The 17,969-nt window shown below is 46.2% G+C and overlaps 1 protein-coding gene across 1 annotated transcript in view; it reads left to right on the top strand.

Moving 5' to 3' along the window:
• The first annotated feature begins 4,706 nt into the window (after positions 1–4,706).
• Positions 4,707–17,969, top strand: part of Slob (Slowpoke binding protein) — a 399,771-nt gene continuing 386,508 nt past the window's right edge. Inside the window, exons 1-2 of the mRNA XM_071676159.1 lie at positions 4,707–4,815; positions 7,371–7,450. Coding sequence (XP_071532260.1) covers positions 4,711–4,815; positions 7,371–7,450 — 185 coding nt within the window. The 5' untranslated portion in view covers positions 4,707–4,710. The remainder of the gene's footprint in view (positions 4,816–7,370; positions 7,451–17,969) is intronic.

Genomic DNA, 17,969 nt, shown 5'->3' on the forward strand with positions numbered 1-17,969 from the left:
ATGTAAGCTAGGTAAGAGGAAGGAGCCTGTGCACCCAACTTTGGGCAGGGCATCACAGCAGGAGCCAACAAGGGCTGACATAGTATTGATCTGTAAGAGCGGGCTGGCTGGGCTGCTGCTGGTGGGCCGTGGGTCCGTCCGTACTCCAGCTCCTGGGGAGCTTCGTCCGTACCAGGTTAGGAAGCCGACACCACCACCACCACCACCACCACGACCTATACCTCCCCTCCACCGCTGTGTTTGATCGGTACTCTGACCCTGAGATCCGTTTTCTGCAGATGTTATTAATCATTGGTACTAGGAGCATCGCCTCGTCCTCCTTGTGAGCAGCGTCGTTCCCCTAATTACCTGTAATTATCCCTCGTGCTGCTGCCGCTGCTGCTGCTGTTCCGACTTCTGCCGTCTGTTATTTTTACTGCTGCTGCTGCTGCTGCTGCTGCTGCTGCTTTTTTGCTACTGCTGATGGTGGATTTAATTGCATGCCTGAACACATTCCACCCTCCCTGTTCCGCCTTCCACACCTGCCGGGCCAACCCCATCATTGAACGGACCTAGTGACCCGAACGAGGTCAGCTTGGATTGATCGTTATCGCATCGTAAAGCCATCACTCAAGGACGTGTAGCAAGGGTCCTGGAAATGTATTATCTGCATGAGTCTCATGGCTGCTGTTGGCCATGTACGTTTCCTATCCCCTCCTCCTCCTCCTCCTCCTCCTCTAGAGGAGGAGGATATTGATGACCTACGATTTGACCTGCCTCTTCGTGGTCAGGTCAAATGTAAAGCTAGCATACCCAAAAGGACCTATCATCGTGCTTAGTGACTTATTGCTAGTTATAACGAAATACGTCGCGTGTACTGAGAATTGCCGTGTACAATCTGATGCATACTGATTATGAAATCAAAGCTCAATCAGTTATATAGATAAGTAGACAAGTTCATAGAACATGTAGAATGACACTGTACATGGTGGTGATTCTCAAATTCCATTGGAAGATCAAATTCCATTGGAAGATGGCAGGGGAACAGGCTGACAAAGGATTGAGTGGACGCGCCATTCACATCACGTTTGAAGGGAGAGGATCTAGATACAGATGAAAAGTTGACTTAGTGTAAGAGTTGCGATGACCGAGGGAGGAGTAGTGGCAGGGATTACAACGACGAGGGCCGAGGGTGTGGGACGACCAGCAGGGATCCTACGTGATACGGTCCGAAACGACCAGGAGTGTATCATAATTTGTTCGACCCGGAGCGAGGATATATATACAGAAGGTGCGTGTAGGTTAGGTTGTTTGGTTGTGATTAGATCGTCAGCACGAGAACATGAGCTTAAGACTAGGGGAAATGGAGGAGGACGGACGCCTGTCAAGACTCATAGTGACTCATACTGAAGTGGATAGAGTGGTGAAAACCTACTCAGGGATGCGATAAGAAGAGCACAACAACTGGTAGACTGAGGCGAGTTTCAGGAACGGAAGATAACTTTACTCTGAGAGGACAACTTCCATCAAAACAGGTTCGAGGGTTTGAAAACAGGTTGAAGTTTAAAGCTGAAGACAGACAAAAACATTATGTCAACATTGTGATGCTCTCTCTCTCTCTCTCTCTCTCTCTCTCTCTCTCTCTCTCTCTCTCTCTCTCTCTCTCTCTCTCTCTCTTTCTCTCGATAGAAAGAAGAATACCAGAGGTAGGGTTACTTAGTCATTAGGGGTCGTGATGTGATTTCGTTCTCTTGCTTTAGTCAAGGTGTCGTTGAATAAGTTGAAATCATGCGCGAGGAAAGAAAAATGAGGGTGAATGTCAGTATGAAAAGTAAGGTGATTTACTTTTAAAAAAAAGAGCGAAATGACTGAGAAATGATCGGACGTCCCAGAAAAGGGATAACGTTGAAAATTTCCAGGAACGAAGGTGAGGCCATTAGAGAGAATGGCGGAGATGAGGCTATGAGGGCTGAGTGTGGAAAGGAGAGGACTGCGAAAAAATGCTGGACGGCAGAGATTGAGAAAGTATTGCAAGGAGAGAATCGCAAGAGAAAAGGAAAGGACCGCAAAAACGTTGAAGCTTTCGCGCAAGCGTTGAAGAGGATGAGATTGTGAGAGTGTTGAGGAAAGCCAGAGAGAGATATATGCAGGAAGTGGATGGCTCTGCGTCTGTGTGGTGTGTGGGTAGGTGATGCGAGCCACATAACAGATGACGTGTGTGGCGTTTATGTAAATCAGGAGGATAACCGGCCGTGTACAGGAGGCTGGTAAAGAGGAACGGAGGCTAGAAACTGCCGAGAAAAGTTATATATGAAGACGGATGAGAGATACACGAAATCTTATCGAGTGAAATGCAGTACAACCGTCCTGAGAGAGGAGCATCGAGGTGATGTCCGGGATCTTCTTGCACCCTCCGTGTCAGTAGTGTGGACAGCAGCCGACCAAAGCCGACTAAACTTGGTATTGTGTCAGTATAGTAAACACATACTTGTCTAACGGTTTTGTTCCTCTAATCATCCTTTTTCTCATCTATTTTTCTTCGTTTTCCTTTCTCTTAGAAATTCGTCGACCATAGCTATCATTCAAGTCAGGTCTCGGTCGGGAAGTTTGTTTATGATTGGAGCCATTAACATAAAAAAGGAATATATATATATATATATATATATATATATATATATATATATATATATATATATATATATATATATATATATATATGTGTGTGTGTGTGTGTGTGTGTGTGTGTGTGTGTGTGTGTGTGTGTGTGTGTGTGATTTCTACTAATACTTCCATTTCTGACAATATAAAAAGATGACTCAACAAATTCCTATTCGATTCATGATGCTGATATTGGACTTTAGGTAGGAATAACAAGATCCTACGATGAAAAAGAAGATATATTTCATGATGAATGTGTTTCCGATATATGGTGACTCTCATGTGTGCTGTATTTCATGGTAAAAAAAGGTCACAACAAGGGAACGCACTCTAGAACGTGATATTTAATGTTTGTGGAAGATTTTAATCAGAAGTAAGAAGCTGGTTTTTAGGAGTCGTATCCTCACTCCAGTATCATAAGAAGCTTCATGAGATTCTAGTATGTTCCACAATCATAGAAACTGACCAAACCTTATCAAGCAACAAGACATAATTACTTCACTTACAGTCTTCTTTTTACTGATTCTACACCTCGTCTACTGGAAAACAGAGTAAAGATATTTTCTTTGAATATACATATGAAAATAGATGCCATTGCACTGATGTATTTTATCAAAAGATTGTTTCAGGTATAAGTAAGAACACAGATTAACAGGATTTTGGGATAGTTACAAGAAAATGGAAAACGAGAGTCTGTTTGAGAATCCTCTCTACAGTGTTTTATGATTTTTTTTTTATAATCACAAGTTTAACCATACTTTACAGGAATCATCTGGAGTTTTCCTTTACAACCAGCCGGTCATGGTATCACAGATGGCTCCCCTGGGTGCAAAGATCTTGCAACCCGCACTGAATCTAAATGCTTCTGGTTGTGATCCGACCAGAAGAGCCTTGGCAAATTTACATCGTCTGTCGCTTATTTTCCACTTCCCAGGTCTGAGAGTTGTAAAGGAAAACTCTCAGTGAACAATGTTGTGACATTTTCTGTTTCATTTTCAAGGGTTTCTCTCTGTTCCTCTTCTAAGAAGACCTAGTTTGTGATTTTATCGTTCTGTTCCTGCTTCAAAACGTAGTATAACCTCGCCATGTGTCTGTTCCTATATATTTTCAAAACTAGTTTTACGTCTTCAGTGTCTTCATCCCCTTCACAAAGCCTGCTTCCATTTCTGTAGCGTCTGTGTTCCCTGCTCTCTCGTCCCTAACGTCCTCTGTGTTTGAAGTTTAATTCAGACCACATATCCGTGGATTAATGGTGGGAAGCGCTCGAGAATCCTCATATCGTTTGCCTTCCCTCTGCAGTACATAGATCTTCTTCTTCTTCTTCGTCTTCTTCTTCTTCTTCTTCTTCTTCTTCTTCTTCCTCTTCTTCTTCTTCTTCTTCTTCTTCTTCTTCTTCTTCTTCTTCTTCTTCTTCTCATTATATACCTTAGGAACTCTTTGTATGGGGCTCCAAGTAGAAAGTAGTACAGTAACTCTCTCTCTCTCTCTCTCTCTCTCTCTCTCTCTCTCTCTCTCTCTCTCTCTCTCTCTCTCTCTCTCTCTCTCTCTCTCTCTCTCTGTGTAGATGCGCCGTGGAACAAGAATTCTTAGTGCATCGTAACTTTGTAATTCAGCGGCAAATTTTGGACATTTGCTTTGTAGTCGAAAGCCACCGTGTCTGACATGGAAAACTCGCACACGACACACGTACGAGAACGACTGGGACGAGTCAAGTGATCATGTGGAGAACGTACGAGACTTAAAAGAAAGTTGACGATAGAAAAAGGTTTACGAGATAGTGATGAAGCAGTCATGTGGAGGGTGTGTGATGAGAAAAGATTTATGGAGACGGAACCCCACGAGTGTAAAACTCTCTTCCCGTGTGCAGGAAAGGTAAATAACAGCTAGTGACACACACACACACACACACACACACACACACACACACACACACACGTGTGAAAATTACCGCATTAGACTCCTAAGGTGAAATTAGAGCATTGGCTTGATGGTGTTGGAGGAGGAGGAGGAGGAGAGGAGGAGAGCAGTGTGAGGTACTAATGTGTGTTGGTCTCTCCCCGACAGCCTGGAAAGATGGCAGTGACGTCATACGCCGGAGGGCGGACAAGGTCGGCCCGGGTCACCCTTGTGGGCGGCCCACACCCACACGGCCCGGGATGGTGGACCGCCTACCACTGGGTGAGTACTGCTGCAGCCATGATGAAAGTACCAGCGTTAGCCTCGCCATTTTGGCGCAATATTGTAGGTACTCGTAGGTATGTAGGTAGGTAGGTATGTAGGTTGGTACTTAGGTAGGTAGGTAGGCATTCTATCTTCCTCGTAGGTACTTTTAGGTATGTAGATAGTCTCTGTATTTCCCAATCGTTCGCTTCCTCTCTCTCTCTCTCTCTCTCTCTCTCTCTCTCTCTCTCTCTCTCTCTCTCTCTCTCTCTCTCTCTCTCTCTCTCTCTCTCTCTCTCTTTATCTCGCTGTCGTCTTAGAATCTCTTAGACAAGTAGGTAGATAAGTACCCTCTATCTCTTTTCTCTTCTCTCTCATAGTTTCTCAACCTTCACACACTGCAGCGAAAAAAATAATATGCGACCGCCACCCCCGTGTCTCGTGGAGGAAAAAAAGAAAAATCATTATGAAGGTATTTAAAGACACTTGCACTTGGCTTGAGGATGCATTATGCAGGAACTTGGGCAAGTCGGCTCTCGGCTTCACGGAGGGGGGCGGCCGTGCAGCTGGAGGGAGGACCTTGTACAAGCTGGGGGCCAGAGGTAGTCGTAACTAGGCACGCTCGCTATTCAATAAGCGACGTTATGCAAATTCCGTCCACGTCGTTCTCGCCATCGCGGCAAAAAAAAGGAAAAAAAAAAAAAAGGATCTGCGAGAGGAAAAAAAAGTCAGCTTATATCCATCAAAGTTTTCCCATAAACAAACTTCAGCAAAATTCAGAGCGCAAGAGATCCAACTTTAAATTAGCACAAGATGATAATAGGCCGGGACATTGTTGGGAAAATTGGGGGTTTCAGGATCAAGATGGCTCCTTCCCCTTCCTTAGGAAGCGGATCAGATTTATCACTGTCTTATTACAACAAGTCCGCTAGTAGAGGAGACATAATAATACTCAGAGAGAATATCTGTGGGTGGATGCTCGGTCGTGGGGTCATTATGCTTCTCATGAGATTATCTGTTTTATAATCTGATTATTTGATGATTACATTTTCCTGTGATTAGATAAGACTGATAAGGAATTCTAGGGAATGTTTACTTGCATTCAGAAGTGGACAGTTGTCTGCACCTGTCTCTCATGCCGGTAATACTTCACTTGGCGCCCGTCCTTTTGCCGTTGTGTATGAAGTGATTTGTCGACGTTGTTTTAAGTCTGGGTAGAGGTTGGCCCAGCAGCCAGCTTAACTGAACCGCCTCTGTACTTTGCATATTGTTGAAAGCTGGATTACCGCTCAAACTTCGCTCCTTGCCCTAACTTTACGTATTAACTAATGAATTAGCTTCCACTTACTCAGCGGCTCTCTCTTCGCCAGCTTGGATCGTTACGTGCTCCCAGACTGACTAACTTGCCTTAACTCTCCTTGGCGCTTGATTGATAACTTGTCCTAACTCAGCGTGGTGCTTGGTTCATACTGTTCACTATGAATAATATGGTACGATAATATCAACGCGTCTCGAGTCGACTCCCAGCCTGCCCCCCTGATTCCCCTACTCCGGGCTCACACGGATTTGTTCCTTTTCTTATCGATCTCACTGAACCAGCTGCCTCGTCACCCCTGCTGCTGTCACGAAGCGGTCGTCTTATTCCCCCATTTTACCTGATCCCCCTGAAAGCATCACTTGAACCGCCACACAAGCACATAAACCCAGAATAAATAGTAAGCGACTCAGGCTGAATATTGAGCTTATGGGGTGGAGTAAAACGGGAATCTTTCTTCTCAATTTGTGTTTTTTTTTATTTTGTCAATATCCTCCCGTATCCCCTCTGTTGACACTGCTTTAAGAAACTCTGGAGAAGTTGCTTTTATAAAGGCTTTTGAGACGAGAGTGATAAATAACGTGGAGACGAAAAACTATTTGTAAAATGTGAAGAAGACGACATAGATAAGGGTGATGGAAAAACGATATTTACAGTAAATGTTGAGGTGACGGTTGTAGATGTTGCAAGAGAGGGAGGGAGTCCAGGTCGTAAGCAACTCGGACAAAAATTGTGAGATGTGGAATATATGGACCATTATTGTGACCTTCTGGTTTCATCTTTATTTTCTATATTTTCCCCTATTCTGTCCCCTTACTTGTGAGGGGAAGCAACAGCTCGGAAACGATACAGGAAATCCAGCGTTATAATGTGGTGGGTCTTTTACATGTTTATGTTAGGTGTAGGAGATATACAAGGTTTAGGGTGGGAGGTGGTGAATGTTTGAAGGATATGGGAGAGACAGTATTCATAGAAGCATGTTGGGTAAGAAGCATTCCTCCAGAGATTGATATAGACATTCTCTATACCAGTTAGTCTTACTCTTACCTTTCAACTAGGACAACCTCCACCATTTGACACCTCCTCACCGACATAAAGGACTATGGCCTTCACCACTCAGTCCCTCTCACCCTTCGTCGAGAACCTGTATTAGCAGTTGGTCCATCCTGACATCCTGCACCAAGGACCGCCTTCAGCAGTCCGGTGCCTCTCGCCCTTCACCCAACACCAACTTCCAACTGGCCTCCCTCTTCCGCAGGCCGTGGTGGGTCCCGCCCTGGGCATCGTAGCTCTGGTCTTCGCCGTGGCCTACGTCGTCAGGAGATGCGAACGCTCGAGGTAAGTTAAATACTTTCTTTCAGTTTCCTTCCGTCGCAGAGTGGAGGTAGGTCGGTAGGCTCCACGTTCACCTCCTGCAGAGTCAACACGCATTAGCCGATGTGTTGATGGTGTGTTACACTAAGTGTCTTTAGTTTCTGACGCTTACCATTTAAAGATATGACGTGCACTCTTCATATGACGCGGGTACTGTCCAAATTTACCCTAGACGTATTCATGAGCGTCATCTTAAGTGTTGAAGGATATTACACCAGTTGCTGATGGGTATATTTTGTAAAGTGTTTACGCCTCTCACTGTCTAACGCATTGTCGTAATGTGAATCATATAGAATACAGAAAAGTTATTACAGGGAGCTGCATCTGTTTGGGGAATTCGATTCCTTGCCAGTTATGAGTTGCAATCTTGAAGTAGGATTAGATCAGTGCGTCTCGCCTTGGCGTGTGAACCTTTGACTTCTGCGTTGCTCGAGTTCCCTCCCCGCTTGGTAGCCTCGACCCGCACCACCAGCGTGCACCAGGCAAGACCCAGTGTCTTGACACTCCGCCGTGTTTTGCCAGCCACCAAATTTCGGTTGCTAAGGTGGAACGGCGCCAGTTGACACCCGGCTCAGGGAGGAGATTTTTACGTCGTGAAATTTCCCAAGTGACGCCGCCGTCCGGCGACAGAACAGGTGATGCTCAGTAGTTTGAAGATATACGGGTGGCTTCGAGAGAGAGAGAGAGAGAGAGAGAGAGAGAGAGAGAGAGAGAGAGAGAGAGAGAGAGAGAGAGAGAGAGAGAGAGAGAGAGAGAGAGAGCGAATAATTTTTTTAAGTCAGTCTTCCTTTGGAAACGGGGGAAAAGATTATCAGTACGTTGGCTAGGTAATTCAACGAGGATTTCCCGCCATGTCTATAGAACAGGAGACCGTGGACGAAAAATTTAATCGTAAAAAAGATAAAGTAAATATAGTTAAGCATGTTTCGAATTCACTCAACGTCCGCACACGTGGTGTAGTACACATACACAGACACTTGTGAGCATACACACACACACACACACACACACACACACACACACACACACATCATGAATACGTAGGTAAGAAAGGTAAGGTTTTAAACCTCTCTGAGACAAACAGGCAAACATAGCCCTTAGCGTGGCAGGTCAAAGATATTGTGCGAAATATACTCAAAAGAAAATGTTGAAGAATTCTGAAAAGAAAATATGTATTCGGTACAGAGAGGCGTATCCCTAGCGGACCTTAGTATACCCTCGTTTTTTTCTTTATTTTTATATATGCGATTTAAAAAAACACTGTAGAGCGTGGTACTTACTGAAGCTGTGCTAAAAGTGCTGGTGGTATGAACTATACCGTAAATATCTTTAGGTTTCTTGGTGTTCGAAGGACCAGCTGAGGATGTGTAATTTTGAAAGCTCTGAGGAGGGTGTCTCTCTCTCTCTCTCTCTCTCTCTCTCTCTCTCTCTCTCTCTCTCTCTCTCTCTCTCTAGGTAGCAGGGAGTAGGCAACCACCGACCGGGAGGTACAGCTACCACCACCTGGGTATCGGGAAGAAGTTACCAGCGACGCAGGAGATCCCGCCAGCACTCATAGATCGCTGACTTTTCTTTCTGCCTCGCCCTCACGTAGGTTGCCGACACTCACTCCGCAAACACACACTCTCTCTGCATCGCACACAACTCACACGGCTTTGTTCTTAACACTGGATTTTCCAGCGGTGAGCGCGAAGCGCAACCCTTGTCTTATGGCAAATTCTCGTCGTATTCAGGTAGGTAGGTAGGTAAATAAGTAGGCAGGCAGGTACGGAGGTAGGTAGGCAGGCAGGTAGGTAGGTAGGTATGTAGGCAGGTAGGTAGGTAGGTAGGCAGGTAGGTAGGTAGGTAGGAAGGTAGTTGGCAGGTAGGTAGGAGTGTAGGTAGGTAGGTATGTAGGTAGGCAGGCAGGTAGGTAAGTAGGTAGGTAGGTAGGTAGGTAGGTTGGCAGGTAGGTAGGTAGGTAGGTAGGTAGATAGGCAGGTAGGTAGGTAGGTAGGTAGGTAGGTAGGTTGGTAGGTAGGTTGGCAGGTAGGTAGGTAGGTAGGTAGGTAGATAGGCAGGTAGGTAGGTAGGTAGGTAGGTAGGTAGGTTGGTAGGTAGGTTGGCAGGTAGGTAGGTAGGTAGGTAGGTAGATAGGCAGGTAGGTAGGTAGGTAGGTAGGTAGGTAGGTAGGTAGGTAGGTTGGCAGGTAGGTAGGTAGGTAGGTAGGTAGATAGGCAGGTAGGTAGGTAGGTAGGTAGGTAGGTAGGTTGGTAGGTAGGAAGGAAGATCCTCTCTCTGTAGGGGGTCACATCGCCAAAGATCATAAAATCTTAAGCTTGGCGGTTAAGCGGTCACCATATCTATGACCTCCTCCCTGCCGTATCTTGACCCACGACATAAATCACATCAACCCCGAGAGGAAATGTGGCTCATTGTTTGTAAGTCTGTTCGCAGCTCAGAGGCCACCTTGTGTTTCCTGTGGCCGGATTGGATTGTTGCGTCGTTAGCTCACGGTAAGAGGTTCGTATAGCATAGGGAGGATAGACGCTTTGGCTTTTGTGTTGTTAACTCAAGACTCACGTTGGAGGTTCATACAGAATGGGGTACATCATAGAGGCTTCCCTTGTGGTGTGAGATCACGCTGAAGGTTCATTTAGAGCAGGAAGAAAGAGGCTTCGGTTCTCGTGTTGTTAGCTCGTGTTGGAGGTGCATGGAGAACAGGGAAGATAGCCACATCATGGCAAAGTGTCGTACTTTTGTCATGGAGCCGGAGGCATGATCTGGAATTGTAGTAAATTGGTGCCCATTACATCGTGCCTCGTGCACTCCTGACTGACAGACAGATAGTCAAGAGACAGGCCATTATCCCGTCTCGCCACAGCTAGCTCGCTTGGTTTACCGTCACAAGTGTAATCTAAGTGACAGGTAGTCAATCCCAGATCGTGTGGGCTTTTAGTCTAACTTTCTGAATAAATGTCGGATGCTAGACCCGCCGGATTGGTGACTAGTGTTTCAATGAAGAGTTGCGATTAAAGTGCTTTCTGTAGTAGGGTTCTGGTACGGGGTTTTCCTGTTTTTTGTTGGCTGAGACGGCATAGGCAAGTGAACGCCCAAATCAAGGCCATCTCATTAACGCCATATACAACTGAGTGCAACTGAATTCGAACAGCAACAGACCACTGGGTTCTAACGAGGCTGTTTGTGGTAGTGGAAGAGAACAGAAACTTGTGGATTATTATGGTAGGAGGAAAAGACAAACAGAGTTTTTACAGAGCTGCACGTAAACTTATCGTGTAAATACGGAGATGTAAATGATGTCGCAACGGATGGGTCATTACATAAGGGAAGGCCGCGTGAAGGTCATGTTTTTCTGGAATAGTATGTAAAATTTCTTATTTTTTTCGTTATGTAAGATTAGTGTAAACAGTTGCATTTGGTCATTGGGTTCGTATAACTTCTGGAATTATACCATAAAAGAGAATATATCAACAAAAGCGGCAGGGACTGGAAAGAATTTGAATCGTAAATTCTTTTATCTAGCGATATTGTGCTCTTTTGTTGTCTGTTAAAAGTAGACACAAAAGCCCTGACAGAATGTCAGATTTTGTGAGACTACACTTTTTCCCGGGCATGAGGAGAGAGAGAGCCCTTACCTACGATGAGAATGTGCTGAAGGGCAGAGCTAGCGCGTAACGCTCACACCAAGCAAACATAGAGTTAGGGAGAACGAGTCGTGTGGGTTCTGTGTTGTCAAGCTCTGTGCGTCAGATGAAGAGATCGAATGTTTGTGGATTGATTATCGGGCGCCCATATGTGGCTGAGGCACAACGAAGAAGAAGAAGAAGGAGAAGAAGAAGAAGAAGAAGAGGAAGAAGAAGAGGAGGAGGAGGAAGAAGATGAAGAAGAAGAAAAAGCAACCTGGGACAAAGGAGTTAATCTTGACATCCGCTGATGTGCTGGTTCAGTACGTAGCCCTCGCTCATCCTCTCTATACCCAGGCGGGCAGCACCTCCCAGGATGGCGTCTGCCTACTGCCTGCTTGCCTGCCAAAGAGAGAGAGAGAGAGAGAGAGAGAGAGAGAGAGAGAGAGAGAGAGAGAGAGAGAGAGAGAGAGAGAGAGAGAGAGAGGAAAACTACCTCCCGGATTCCGTTCCGTATCTGGGTCAAAGCTTTATTGAATCTTGAGGAACGCAGGCTGGCATAGCTTACGGGCTGGAAGCCTTCTCTCCGAATTCACAGGCCCGGACTCTGAAATTATCAAATGCTGTGACTGGAAGTCCTGGAAACGTAGACGAACTTGATCTGATTCCGTACATGACAGGAACATCCGTAGACCCAATTTGAACGTAAAAAATATTTCCGTCTAGAAACATAACGAGGTCATGGTGAAATTAAACTTTATTTTCGCCATCTATCTTGTACGCTGAATGACAGAGGTATCTACTACCAGAGAGAGAGAGAGAGAGAGAGAGAGAGAGAGAGAGAGAGAGAGAGAGAGAGAGAGAGAGAGAAAATGTTGAATCACTCTAGACAGATACACCTTACCAAGGACGGTAGAGAACAGCTCTGCAGCGAACCTTTGCTTGTTGATTGTAGAGCAAGTGATGTTCAGGGGTGAGGTGTTGAGGTGTGGGGCATGGCAGTGGTCGCTGTGTGAGGGACCTGTGCAGGTGGCAATACGTGTCGTCTCAGGTGGTACGCCAATTTCTCAGGAACAGCAGAATAACTTGACAGCCCAACAACTTCATGCGACGAGCAGCTGCCCTTAATTACCTCAACTGCCATTCCTGCCTCATTCCTGGGGCTGTTAACCCTGGGTAACATTCATGGGACGAAGCTCCATGAGCCATTCCGGTTGTCAGGGTCGAGTACACGGTCTTGGTCGCAAGACACACGGGAGGAGGAGAAGGAAGGAGGCGCCTCAGTCACTGAAAGATTCTCCCGTCAGGTGAAGTTGGCCTCGGTTAGAACACTGGTCGCGCTGGTTGTTATTTGCTTTAGTAATGTTGGGTTAGAGGAGGAGGGAGGGACGACTGCTGCATGTATCATATGGTAATACGTAAGGTTCAGAATTCCACGTGTGTGTTTGTTTTTGGATGTATTTGTATGCATGTTCCTGAGTACAGAGTGCGTGTTAGACTTCAGTGAATGTTTTGTGTGGATGCTTAATACACGTGTGTGTGTGTGTGTGTGTGTGTGTGTGTGTGTGTGTGTGTGTCTGTGTGTGTGTGTGTGTGTGTGTGTGTGTGTGTGTGTATAGTCACACGTGTGTATGTCTGTTTCTATATTTGTACTGACGTCCATATCTGCACCTGCACTGTCGTGTGCTGCAGCTGAGGTGGTGCAGTGAGGGTCGCCAGGGGCCGGCGGCACACACACGAGTCAACACAGTGGGGGCCACTGGTCAAATATGCATTCGTGAGCTCAGCTGGAATCTTTCATGAACTGGCCAGTCACTTCTCTCACCTCCTGGAGCCAAAGACATTACTGGCTGATTGGAAAGCCTTGGCCTGCATCATCGTGCTTTGATAAGTCTGCCCCAGGTTTTCTGGACAAACAAAATACATTTCTCTTTAATGTGAACGTAAGAAGTAAATACGACCCTTCTGTAACTGGGCCACAAGGGACTCAATAATTCAACCTCACATTCTGAGTAAACTGCTGATGATGGATAACCTCTGGTTACTCCTGCAGTGTCTATGGGTAAAACATCATCAATGGGGAAACGGTGATCCGTATGTTGTGATGTAGGGAGGGAATCACTTCGCATTCCATTGATACTGTGGCGACACTTGGTTACCCACCGTGGCTCCTCAAATCATCATCACCTTGTTGACGGCGACCTAGCGTGGTGGCAGGTCACAACGTGTGACCTGAACTCCTAATTCCCAGAGGATTGACCTTGGTAGCCCAACCCCTACAAATTGTGTAGCCTGAGTCCAATAGCATATGTTGAGTGAGGTCAGAGCTTGCGATTTTCGACCCTAGGTTTTACCAGTCTGCGATCTCTCATAATCATTTTGGGAATAGACTTTCCTCCCCGAACGCCGTCGTGACCTGACCTCTCTGCTTCTTACGTACCCGCCAGTACTTGACGACCTGCTGTCTGTGCACCACCTGCCTCGCCGCCGTCTAAACCTTCATCTCGGGAAAAGACTAAAGAGGAGGAAGACGAGGGTAGTCATGTAGAGACACTTTGTTCTCCCATTCCTTCTACAACATTTACAACACTCAGATACGTGATGCTGAAAGAGAAGGGTATGGGAGTCATTCTGCGCTGGCGAGGTCTGCGTCTCGTCTGCTGTACATCAGGCAGGGGAGAGAGGAAAGTGTCAGGGTTAATCTGTAGCCCATCACCTTCGGAAGATGGTTGTGATGTTGAGGCACAGCCGTGCAAGCGTACCTCTCTCCGCCCGTTTGGTTGAGGCTGGGACACCGGCTGGACTCTCGAGATAAGACGACAAGCAATAGAATTTTCCACCTCTCTCTCTCTCTCTCTCTCTCTCTCTCTCTCTCTCTCTCTCTCTCTCTCTCTCTCTCTCTCTCTCTCTCTCTCTCTCTCTCTCTCTCTCTCTCTCTCGTGAGTTGCCAGTTCACGAGATGTAATCAGATCACAGATACCTTGAAAGGACGACGAAGGTGTAGATGAATGGGGACAAGAGGAGAATAGAGAGATAGATAGATAGATAGATAGATAGATAGATAGAGAGAGAGAGAGAGAGAGAGAGAGAGAGAGAGAGAGAGAGAGAGAGAGAGAGAGAGAGAGAGAGAGAGAGAGAGAGGTTGCTAACTTTACGAAATGTAATCATTCCATAAATGCTTTTGAAAGGGATGACCGGGAAGGTGTATGTAAATGATGGCTTGAGGAGAGGAGGAAGGGAGAGAGAGAGAGAGAGAGAGTGGGTGAGAGGTGTGAGTGTGGAGAGTAGGGGCGTTGGGTGAGGGAGAACGTCGCTGGCAAGTCACCCTACCGGATAATTGTGGGGAGGAGGTCGGCGTATTGAATATTGATCAACGGGTATGATTCTATGGAAGATGAGATCAGCAATAAGAAACCCGAATGGACGAGGTCACCAAGGCCAAGTGACCTTCGCGAGAGGGACAATATCCCTCATAATTCAAGTGCTCTGGGTAGAGTCATATATTAAACAGTTTAACATATTCCTGACTCTCATCCGCGAGGCCATGGAGCCTTCCTGACCTCACCGGGGGATGCCCTTGACCCCTGACCGGTCATTTATAGTTTAGGATGATTAATATCACGGTTGGATTATCGTAAAGTATAAAACTGTCATTAGAAATTAAAGACGCAGTGGACTCATAGGGGAGAAAGAATACTTCCCACGTATTCCCTGCGTGTCGTAGAAGGCGACTAAAAGGGTAGGGAGCGGGGGGCTGGAAATCCTCTCCTCTCATTTCTTTTTTTTTCAATTTTCCAAAAGAAGGAACAGAGAAGGGGGCCAGGTGAGGATATTCCCTCTAAGGCCCAGTCCTCTGTTCTTAACGCTACCTTGCTAATGCGGGAAATGGTGAATAGTATGAATATATATATATATATATATATATATATATATATATATATATATATATATATATATATATATAAATATATATATGCTGAAAAGTTTTCTCTCGTTTCTAAGAATATGTGTTTCAGTAAGTGCAGCATGCATTAATGTTGGCGTGGGAGGTACGAGGAAGAATGTACATGAGTTCAGTAGGGCCAGAGGCAGGAGAGGAATTGTGTGTGTGTGTGTGTGTGTGTGTGTGTGTGTGTGTGTGTGTGTGTGTGTGACTCGACCATGCTGGAGTTGGGTGTTGGTGTGGAGTGACCTGAGGTATGGACTGTGAGTATATTAGAGGTGTGGACTTATTTGTCGTCTTAGAGGAGACGACACGTTATACGTGGATGAGAGAGAGAGAGAGAGAGAGAGAGAGAGAGAGAGAGAGAGAGAGAGAGAGAGAGAGAGAGAGAGAGAGAGAGAGAGAGAGAGAGAGAATTACTTAAGATTATAAAATTTTCAGGCCCGGTCTGCACCTTCCACGGACAGAATCTCATTTTTAGGGGTGATTACCCTAAAGTTGAACCGTCAGACCCCCAACCCCACCTTATCTTTTCCCCCCTCCTTCTCCCATCGTCTTATTACACTGTAATGTGATAATTAAACCATAGAAGCGACCAGGAAATAAAAATGCTTAACATATAGAAGAAAAATAGGAGCCAAGTTTGTACCACAAAAAGTAGGGCCTCTCCTGGACTTGAGCGATATATAATGGAACGGGGAAGATATTGAACACCGATATTTGATGAGAAACGATCCAATTTAGAAAGTTTCCAGCAGAATTTCTGGAGTTGGGATCTGCACAATATTGTATTTCTTGGATTTACGTATTATATATTGTTCAGTGTAATGCTTTTTGAGAAATTTATAAATATTAATAGAAGACTTGCGTTTTCCGGTCATCCATTATTCGATCCATTCTCTCAAATGTCTGAAAGAAGAGTTTTCTATCATGTTTTATGGGGGTAACTGGAGTAGTTTTACAGGCTTTCGGGATATATGAATGTGGGTAAGCTTCCCATTGAATATGGATGGTTTTTAATGTTATCTTCATTATCCATTTGTAAGCTATTATTTATCGCAACTAATTATACTGCGAACCTGAGCGTCCATAAGTAAAAACTGGAATTCATACGTATTTTAGATACAAGAAGTCCTAGAGTTCATTGCTTAGGACGAGAAGGTAACCATATTTGATGTATGCAAGTTATTAGGGTTGTCCTTGTCTCGTCCCTGGCCTGACCCGTGTCAGCCCTGAGGGGGTGTAGTGCCAGGCCAGGGTGGACGGGACAGGAGAGAGGGTCGTGATGGGGAGGGAGAGAGCAATGGTGATGCGTGGTGATGGTGCGAAGGGGGACACGAATAATGGGTTTGGGGGGGGGGAGTAAATGTTGCGTAGATGGGTAGGATGATGCTGGGGATAGAAGAGTAATGGGTAGGTAAATGGTGGGAAAGAGAACAGTAGTGGACAAGATAAATGGCGAGGAAGAGTAATGGGTAAGATGATGGTGGGGAAGAGAAGAGTAATGGGTAAGATAATGGTGGAGAAGAGAAGAGTAATAGGTAAGATAATGACGGGAAGAGAGGAGTAATGGGTAAAATAATGATGGGGAATAGTGATGGGTAAGATAACGAAGGGAAAGAGAATGTTTAATGAGTAGAACTGAAGGGAAAGGCTATGGTGAGAACAGTAGATGGATGGAGATGATTGCTAATGGTCAATGAGGAGGAGGTTGGTGGTGGGGGAGAGATGTGAGGACGGAGTGAGAGTAGGGAGGGAGGCCACGAAGGGAGTGTTGAGGGTAGTGGGTAGGGACAGTGGGAGGAAAGAATGCGGTGGAGGGATGGAGTTTAGGGAGAGAGTGGGAAGGGGGTGTGAAGAGTGAGGGGCGGTGGGGATGGAGAGTGGTGGAGTAGGAGAGAGGGACGGAGGACGGTGGGGAGGGAGACTCCGTGTGGAGGGAGTGGTGGGGGAGAGAGAGGAACAAAGGCTTGTGAGGCTGGCCTCCTCCTTGTGTTGACGTAAATAGTTTGGTGTGGCATCAAAGACCACCTCTGGAAGCAGTGTCACACGATCCCCATCGTGAGGACTCACTCTTTCTCTTCATCCCACTGGATGCAGTGTCATACCCTGATAAACCTTTGGCTTCTGTGGTTTTGTGTTTCAGTTTCTTAGCGACGGTTGGGTCAGCGACGAGTGTAGGGGTTGATGTCGAGACGTGAGCAGTGTGAACCTTACCCTGAGTCGGACGGTAAGCTGGCCCGACTTCTGGCCTCACCCATAAGGGTGTTAGGGGAGTGTGTGTGTGTGTGTGTGTGTGTGTGTGTGTGTGTGGTGTTCGGGCGGGAAGGGTGGGTGTGGTTGTGGTAGCGGGCGGGATGGGCGGGGATGGCGGGTGGGCGGTGGGTGTATTGATTGAGGCCGCTGTGAGGGAGGGAGGCAGGGTGGTGGTGGTGACATCGTGGGTGGTAGCGGAGCACCCACCCACCGGGCCATGTAGGCCGCCGCCTCACCCAGCTATGAAGAGCCAGCTCGCCACCGCCCTACCCCAGCCAACACCTCCTGCCTACATCTGAATAATGGACACCTGCCTCGCGGCCTCACACCCTCTCTCGAACTCCCACCCACCCACACACACACACACACACACACACACACACACACACACACACACACACACACACAGCGTTCCAGGTCGTGTTCCCTCAACGCAAACTTACGAGTTCGTAATCACCGTCCGGTTAGTTGATTTACATCGGCAACAAACAATTTACAAACTCAGTACCTCCCATTTTTTCACTGTATCCACAAGAAAAAAAAGAACCGGCTCGTCATTCCACTAAATCACTACCTTATTTAATTGTTATAGACCAAAAACGCGCTTCGTTATATCAAAGGCGACGTTTTAATGACATCTTCATTATCACAGAGTACTTGG

Source organism: Panulirus ornatus, chromosome 22, assembly GCF_036320965.1.
Source record: "Panulirus ornatus isolate Po-2019 chromosome 22, ASM3632096v1, whole genome shotgun sequence".
Taxonomy (NCBI): domain Eukaryota; kingdom Metazoa; phylum Arthropoda; class Malacostraca; order Decapoda; family Palinuridae; genus Panulirus; species Panulirus ornatus.